Genomic DNA, 8,406 nt, shown 5'->3' with positions numbered 1-8,406 from the left:
GCGCAGCGCCGAGGCAGGCCGGGGAAGGCCGCGGCCGGGTGCGGTGCGCGGGAGCCGGGGAGCCGGCCGGGCCGGGCCGGGCGGAGCGGGCCAGAGTCGGTGTAAGGGGATGTGATTGACAGCGGCAACGTCAGCAACAGGAGGGGAAGGAAAAGGGAGGGGGGGGGAGACAAAGAGGGAGGGAGTCGAAAGGCCCCAAACTGGATCTTTATGGAACATTTTCCGCCGAGATCAAGGGAAAGTGAATCCGCGCAGCGGGGGATGCTCCGCACGCCGCTGCCATCGGGGGCCGCGGAGCCGCTCCCGGCCTGAGCACCCCGCGGATGCCCTTCATGCCGCAGCCGCCCCCAGGCCAAGCCCGGAGCCCCCCGCTGCGCCTCCTGCCCCTCGGCCGGCCGTGTGAGTTCCCGGGGTGCGGGGGGAAGGACGGGAGGGAGCGGGGGGTCCCGGCGTGCGGAGCTCCCCGCAGCCCGCCGAGCCCCGGCCTGGGGCGGGCACCGCCGCCAGCCTGCCCCGCTGCTCCCTGCTGCTCCCCGGCAGCCAACCTGCTCCGTACCGGCAGCACCGGTCCCGGTCCGGGGCTGGAGCCTTGCCCTCGGGCTTCGCCGCGGACCCCTCCCTCCCACCTGTGCCCTCCCGGTCACCCGGCTCCGCTCTGCCGTGGGACGCCGGGACACATCCGCGCCTCGGCTGGGGCCGCCTCGTCCTGACACCCCGAGGCGGGCGGAGGGAGCGGTGGAGTTCTGGGGGCAGTGAGTCCCGTACCGTGCTCCCCGCTCGGTGCTCCCTGTCCCGAGGGCTGCGGCTGGTCACTGGGGTATGTGTGTCCGCTCGCACACAGCCGGGCTGGCTGTCCGGCTCCTCGGCGGGAGCTCTCCCTGCAATTCTGGTGCGAGCTGGGAGTCCCAGCCCCGCTCCCACCGGAGCTCTGCTGGAGCTGCAGTTTGGGGTGCCAGCCCCGCTCTCACCGGAGCTCTGCTGGAGCTGCAGTTTGGGCTCCCAGCCCCTCTCTCCCCCTGCACAGCCGCTGTCCCGAAGAGCGGCTGGGCCTTGGCGGCTCGGGGCAGGGAGCGGGGCTGCGGGCCGGCCTCAGGAGCGTTCTCTCGGGGGCCGCAGGTCCGCGGTCAGCGCCGGTTTCGGTCCCCGGGACCGGCACCCCGCAGCCCCCTCGGAGCTGCTCCCCCTCCGCTGCCCGTCCGTCTGTCTGTCCGTCAAGCGGGGCGGGCGGCCGCGTCCCTCCGCGCTGTAAAAGTCGGCGTTGATGCGCGGCAGCCCCGGCGGAGCTGTCAGGCCTTATCTTTATTGGCTTTTCCCAGTCTCCGTCCAAGTTTAAGAGGGGCCCTTTTATCTCGGAGCCCAGCACTCCCCCTGTTTACACCGTCCGGCTCCGCCGCAGCGCTTCGTCGCGGAGCCCCCGCAGCCCCGACGGGACGGGGCAGCGAGACCGACCGGGCCGGGCTGCCCTCCCCGACGCGTACCGGAGAGGAGAAAGAATCGGGGCTGGGGGCCTGCGGCCACATCAGACGTGAGCTGCCCTGGCCTCAAGCGGGAGCACAGCCACGCGTGGGCGGCTCCCGCGGGGGCCGGCGGGCCCGGCCCGGCTCTTCCCCCGGGGCCCACGGTGTCACATCCCGGTGTCGCCGCCCGAGGAGCGACCACGGGCCGGGCCGGGCGGGCCTGAGCTCGCAAGTGGCTGTGCTGGGCTAGGGGCAGGGGTTGGACGTGGCCCCCGGTGCCTCGAGCTAACACTGCGCCTCTCTCCCCCAAGGAAATGCTCCAGGAGAAAAGCCTGTCTGAAACCGAGGAAGGGTTTCCAACAGCCCCCGCGCCCGGCCATGCGGACACCTCCGCCGGCTCCCCCGTCCTCGGCGTAGCCGGGGGGAGCAGCACGCCGCTCAGCAGCCCGCAGCTCCCCGACCCCGAGCAGGTACGCTCCGTCCGGCCCCGCTGCGCCTCACCCGCCGCCAGCCCGGCCCGCCGCCGCGCATCACCCCCGGCTTCGACACGGGGAGGGATTGCGGGGAAAGCTCCTTTTTCTTCACTTTTCTTTGGGTTTATTTTTTATTGTTATAATTTTATTTTCGCTGTCCGCAGCCGTGCCCCGCCGTCGGTGCGAATCCGGGCACTGAAAGCCGCGGCCGGCAGGGCCCGACCCGTGGCGGAGCCGCCGCCGCTGCTCCCGGGGCTGCGGCCCGGCGGGGAATTCACTGGGGGTTTTCCATCCCTGAATAAAACGCGGCTTCTGTGCCTTCACTCCGCGCACGGATGCGATGTCCCCGGCATCCCGCGGAACGCACAAAGCACAACCCTGGATGTGGATGCGTTGTCCCCGCGGCTGCTCCTGGCCCCGGTTTTTGGGAGGCTTAGGGCGAGTCTACCCCAACAGACTTTTTTTTTTATCCCTAGGAAAAAGAAAAAAAAAAAGAAAAAAATTTCCATTTAGCCGCAGTGTCCTGCCTGGTTGTGAAAGTCTGCAATTAAAACCGGCCTCCGTTTGTTTCTCTTATTTTTGGCAAAGGACAGGGGAATTTTTGAGACTCCATCCTCCTCCCGCACAGGCTGGTGGCTTCGCTCTGAGCCTCGGCCCTGAGTGTCCCCAGCCCCAGCCCTTCCCAGCCCTCCTCGCAGGTTTTCTCCATCGTTTCTTGCTGTTCTCATGATCTTAATTTTTTTACAGACAATAGAAAATATCAAAGTCTATCTCCATGAGAAGGAGCTATGGAAGAAATTTCATGAAGCTGGCACGGAAATGATAATAACCAAAGCAGGCAGGTTAGTGAAAATTCCCTGCAAACATGTATTGCTTCTGATCTCTGTGAAATGTCCTCTTTGCTAAGACTGGGTTTTGCAGAGCTGGTACAGTCAGTAGGATTTAAAAAATATTATTGTGATTGCAAATTTCAGTAAGATAATTTTTTCAGTGTAAACTGTACATGTGTTTGAGTATGGCAGTTGGAATGTAAATGCAAGAAAATGTTGTGGAGTCGTTTGGAGCATTTAGTCCCGATTCTCTCTGGTAATGTTTTCTTTTTGTTTTTTTTAAATTATTTTTAATTAGGAAATTAGCATAATTATGGCGTTTTGGGTTTTTTTTCCCCCACAAAGCAAATCCCCTTTCCTTTTCTGTGCCGTGCACTAAGACGTGTGCTGGGACCAAAGTTTTCACAGTACGAAAGTTCTTTTAACCTCAAAACTGAAAGAGAAACGGGTACCACTTTTGGGTTTAAAAAAATAATCTGTTTTCCCTTGGAAACAAATAATTACTTTTATCAAAAGAAAGCCCCCTCAGTGTGCACACCCAGGGAGGGAGCCCAGAGCCTCACCGAGGCTTCGGTTGCCCAGAGAACTCAGCCCTGCCTCTGCTCAGGGCTCCTGTCCTGCCCGGGCTGCTCTAGTGGGAGATGGCAGAATTAATGTCAGAAAATTACGAGTCAGAATTAAACCTCAGACCATCACCGGCTTGGGAATCAGCTAATTCCCAGGAAAATTAGCCGGGTGTCACTGTGGGCACCAAAGTATCTGCCCTTGGCTTCTGCGGCAGCGGGCTCAGCTCGCTGCTGCTGCTGGGAAGGAAAAATCGAGGCATTAACATTAACTCCAGCACGGCTGAGTGCTTCTGCCCTGCCCTCCCATTGCTTGTTTTACACCGTGCTAGCGAGCTGTGCAGCCAGACACTCAAATAACGGGAGAAAACAGAGAAAAAAACCCCACGAATAATTTCTATGCAGTATTTATTTCGCTGTGGTCTCTGATCCTTCGTGCAGAGCAGCCGTGGGTGCTCATGGAGTGTGTGTGTGACTTTTCTCCCCTGTTTGCTGCTCACGGTGTGAGACCCAGAACCCAACCCTCGGCACTGGATTTTTGGGGTTGATGAGCTCTTTCCCTCTGCTTTCCTCCATCCCAGCAGTGCTGCTCTGTGCAGCAGCTGCTCGTTGTAGGCAAGTTGGACTCTAATAAGCCAGAAATTCCTATTATTCCCCTTGGAGAGGGGATGTCTGTCCCAGGAATCTTCAATTTATTTGCTATGTGGCTGTTTATGGAGTGATGGTGCAGGTAACTCTGTCCTTTTCACACCTTATTTTGGCATATAAAACCTCAGGGCTTGTTCTGCAGCGTCTGCTGATGGGAAGAGCCGGGTTCATTTGGATGGGTCTGCTCCCTAAGTCAGCTCAGATGAGGGGATCAAGACCTCAGATATTTCACCCTTAATTTATAGTATCTGAGTGTGCCTGTGGAGACGTGTAATATCTGTACCAAATTCTAGACCCTAAGCATCCCAAACGTGCACGTTATCTCTCTGTAAGCCTTAACGTGGCTTGTTTAAACAGCTCCATATGGACAGGGCTCAGTCCCACATTCCTTGTCCGGTGGAGCTGGCAGTGCACCTTTCAGGAGGTAGGATGAGGGATAGACCACGAGATGTACAAAAATTTGGGTTTTTTACTTTATCTGAGCCAAATTCTCCGTTGGCGAAATTCAGTGCAGCGCCATCGAGCTAAAAGAATTATTTCTTTTTTTTTACGAGTTTTCAATTTTAAAAAATTATGAAAGAAGTGGCTGAAATGCTGATGAATAACACAGAACAAAAGAACTTTTTTTTTCACTGGGTTCAGCTGCAAATGGTGTCAAAATACAGGACGAGGGCTTTTATCGGTGTTTTTAGCAGGAGGCACAGCCCCACAGCCCCCGCTCGGTTCCCTGCCCGGGCTGGGCTCTGCCTCAGCCCCGACAGCAAAAATACACAAAATAATTAGCATGAGAACGGCCGAAAAATCGAACACTTAAATCCCCGAGTTCACAGCGGTGCCACGCGTGGCCGTGCTGAGGGCAGGGCAGCCCACGAGCTGCAGTCTGCTCTAATCCCCATGCAAAGGACAAAATGAAAATTATTACTTCATGCAGATTTTATTTTACCCAGGCTATTTAAATAGAGAGTCGCAATAATAAACCTCCTCTTGAGCCAATTAAAAAAACGGTGGTTAATGGAGATTTGTGTGCACTTGCATTTGGCATTGGGGGGGTGTGGAAGGAGGGAAAGCGGCTAATTGCAGGCACTAATCAGGACTCTAATCCCCCTCCCAGCAGGCACAGAGATGCCCCTGAATGCCGTTAGTTGAAATCACTTAAATGTAGGTCTGTCTGACCTCAAGGGGCACAAACGAAAAGAAATGGAAGCCTGATTTTTAAATTTCAGACAACAACAACAAAAAAACCGAGTGACTTTAATGACAAGTTCACTCAATGGAGAGGAAATGTAAAGCTCAGCGGAAGCGTTAATTCCATGGCAATGGTGTAAAATAGCTTTTTTTGTATAAACAAGGCAAATATTGATAACTTGGTTGGGGGGGAAAGGGGGAGTCATTTGTTTCGTTCTTTGTAGAGCTCCACAGAACGAGCCAACTATAAATTACCGAGAATTTAGGGCTGAGAATTACTTTAGGGGATTATTACTCCCTCTTAGGACTGATCTGTAGGAGATATTAGGAGAACACAGCAAGCTCAGCATTGAAATAGAAATCATGTTGTTGCCAAGAAAGTTTGATTTATAAAGTGGAAACATCTTTAAAATGCACTCGCTATCTTTTTAATGTCCGACTGCTTCATTGTGGGAGGGGAAAAAAAAGATTATTTTATATTAAAAGGATCATCAAAAGATAAAAAGTTTATGTTAGCAAAGTTCCCTGAACTTTGGAGTAAAGCGCTCGGATCCTCAGAGCGCCCGCGGGAAGGGCGCCGGCTCCATCACTCAGAGCCTTCCTCTCCTTCCTCCTCTTCGAGGTTTGCTCTAATTACGGATTTCTCCTCCGGAGCATTTTCTGGTGATGGTTTTAAAGGGCTGAAAGATTGTCCCGTCCTTCCCCGGCGCTGCCCGGAGCGCTGGGTACCCACGGACCGGAGGGGAACGAGAGGAAAAGCGGCCACTGATCCCTCCAGGCTCTGCCCATCCCGAGGGCGTTTTGCAGGGCAGGATTTTCGGGAGGCAGAGGGAATCCCGCTGTTTGAGCAGCCGCTCTCCGCTCCCGCTCCCGGTCCCCGATTGCCGTCCCTGGTTCCCGGTCCCGTTCCCATTCCCGGTTCCCGGTCCCCGCTGCAGCATCCCCGTTCCCATCCCTGCTCACAGCGCGGCTTTCCAGGGATGGGGGGAATGAATCCAGCACCCACAGCGAGCTGTGAGTGCCTGGTTTTGGAAATGATTGTTCACAAACCTTCCCGCGTGTGTGTATTTATATATATGTGTGTGTTAAAACAAACAAAAACTCCTCCAAAACCAAACCACCCAACCAAAAAAATCCCTTCCCCCAGAAAAAATACTGAACCAAAAAATACCCTAAAAACCTCCACCGAAAAGTTCCAGTCGGTGAGATCCTGTTAAATCAAATTAATCAATCAGTCTAGACGCTAATGAAGGGCACAGGGTGTGTTAGGGGATGCAGATGCAGCTGCACATCTGGATTCCTCCCCTCTGGCCGCGCTGCTGTGGGGCATCGCTCTGTCCTGGCAGGGTGCACACCTTTCCTGCCCGATTTTAGGAATTCCACACTTGTGGAATTGTACCAGGGGTGGGGAAAGCAGAAAGCAAATGAGGGACTTTGTTATAAATCTGGCTTTCCCATTTCATCCTCTCGCTTTTATGTGCTATTATTTGACTGAACAATTGTAGATTCTTTTGTAGCTCGTGGCAAACCATTCTTTGTGAAATCTCGTCTTTGGGACTTTATTTCTGCTGGAAGTTAATCTTTGCTTCCACAGCTTTCCTGGCTCAGGATTTCTTCTTTCTGTTAGATTATTTATTTAGCTGTTTCCTAGGGTTTTTTCCCAAGGTGCCAGTCTTTGCAGCATTGTAATTTCTATCCAGGTATTGCCAGGGATAAACAATTTGATAAAGCTTTTGTTTCATCAGGAAAAAATGCCAGTTCATAGGATGTCTGGTCACATTTTTGTGAGCAGTTCCCTAAGAGAAAATAAGGTGTCATTTCTCTGTGGTAGCAGAACTGTCCCTGAGGTGTAACAGGAGGCTCTAGATACTGAATTTGAGTTTTGGCTGGAGTGCAGGGTGTGCACAGGTACAAAGCCAGCTCTGGTCTCCATGGTAGCAGGTTTTAAGAAGCATATGTAGGAAAATGCTGCAGAGGAAAAAAACAGAATCGATAAAGCATCTTGCATGTGTGGAAAAGACACAAATCCCCTTTAGATGTTCAAGTTTCATTTTAAAAGTGGCTTATTTCAGTAAAAAAGAAAAAAAATCTGTTCCTAATCAACTTTAGTAAACCAAAATAAAACTAGTTTTTAGGACATCAAGGTCTGAAGAAGTATAAATGCTTTGGCTAAGCTGGTGCAGCTTTCCTGTGTGAATAATCCTTTAAAAGTTAAATTTTCCATGGCTCTGTAGGGCATATGGATGCCCAGTTCTCATTACAATTAAAGGGAAATATTTGTCCAGAATCTTTTGAGGCAGTTACAAGAATTTCTGCTGATGGTTTTTGATCCAAAAGCAAACCTTAATATCCGAGATCAACGAAGGAATGTGAGCCGTCAATTTAAAACATAGAAATAAAATAGATATTTGAGGAATGTTTGATCTGCTTGCTCCTAAATTTGGGGTCCTGGAATTATCCTGCTCAGGCAAACTTCTGCTTTTAGAGAAAAAGCAGGAGTGAGCTCCAATGGCTCTTGCTGTGCTGCTAAAGTTGTGGACAGCTTTGGCAGGGGGGACAGAGCTTGTGCACGCCGAGGAGGGCAGGGATGGGAGTCTGGTTCAGATTCACTTCTCTCCTCAAGCAGCCATCCCTGCTTTTTAAAGACACGGCATGCTCACAGTTAAGGGTGTTCCCAAAGCTTTCCCTGCTCGTCCTTGTGCTGGAGCTGTGGCACGGTGAGGGGAGGCTTTGGTCAAGCCCAGATCAGCTGGGGAAGGTCCCAACCATTGCTGGGGCTCTGCTGCTGCCCCAAAGGCTCCTGGACACTGGGCTGTGGCTCCAGCAGTGCCAAGGCTGCCTCAGCTCCTCCCTCAGCCCATGCCAGGGAGCTGGGCTGGACAGGGAGCAAACCTGCCCTGAAATGCTGTTGGTGCCCATGCTCTTGCCCAGGTTCTCTCTCTTTGTGCTGTGCTGCTGGTGCTGCTGGCACCACCTCTCCCATCCTCCTGCACGCTGGGACCTTCTCTGCTCAACTTCAGCAAAATGAAAGCCCAGAGAAGCAGCCCGTGGCCAGGAGCCTGCCCGTGCCTCGAGTCACCATGGGGCAAAGAAAGGAAATGTTTCTAGACCATGAAAGCAGCCATCCAGCTCACCAAGTTCTCAAGTATGTGAGAAACAATGTTTTATTTAAAAATTAGATGTGCTAGCCAGAAGGAAAAAATACAACCTCGCCATTCCAAAATATAAAAATCCCTTAACTGTCTGACCT

General features: G+C 53.2%; 1 protein-coding gene across 3 annotated transcripts in view; it reads left to right on the top strand.

The window, feature by feature from the left end:
• Nucleotides 1-231: 231 nt before the first annotated feature.
• Nucleotides 232-8,406, top strand: part of TBX4 (T-box transcription factor 4) — a 35,183-nt gene continuing 27,008 nt past the window's right edge. For 2 of the 3 annotated variants that reach the window (XR_005628858.1, XM_039721004.1), the window contains exons 1-3: nt 232-399; nt 1,769-1,927; nt 2,678-2,772. Coding sequence is in view for 2 of the 3 variants with exons in the window: in XM_039721004.1 (XP_039576938.1) it covers nt 1,772-1,927; nt 2,678-2,772 (251 nt within the window). In the remaining variant the exon portion in view is untranslated. Of the gene's footprint in view, nt 400-764; nt 818-1,768; nt 1,928-2,677; nt 2,773-8,406 lie in introns of those variants that run through there. The other variant, XM_039721005.1, reaches the window with a different exon arrangement.

The sequence above is a fragment of the Passer montanus genome, unplaced genomic scaffold (assembly GCF_014805655.1).
Source record: "Passer montanus isolate IOZ18808 unplaced genomic scaffold, ASM1480565v1 scaffold44, whole genome shotgun sequence".
In the NCBI taxonomy this organism is placed as follows: Eukaryota; Metazoa; Chordata; class Aves; order Passeriformes; family Passeridae; genus Passer; species Passer montanus.
This window is presented reverse-complemented; position numbering and strand designations above follow the sequence as displayed.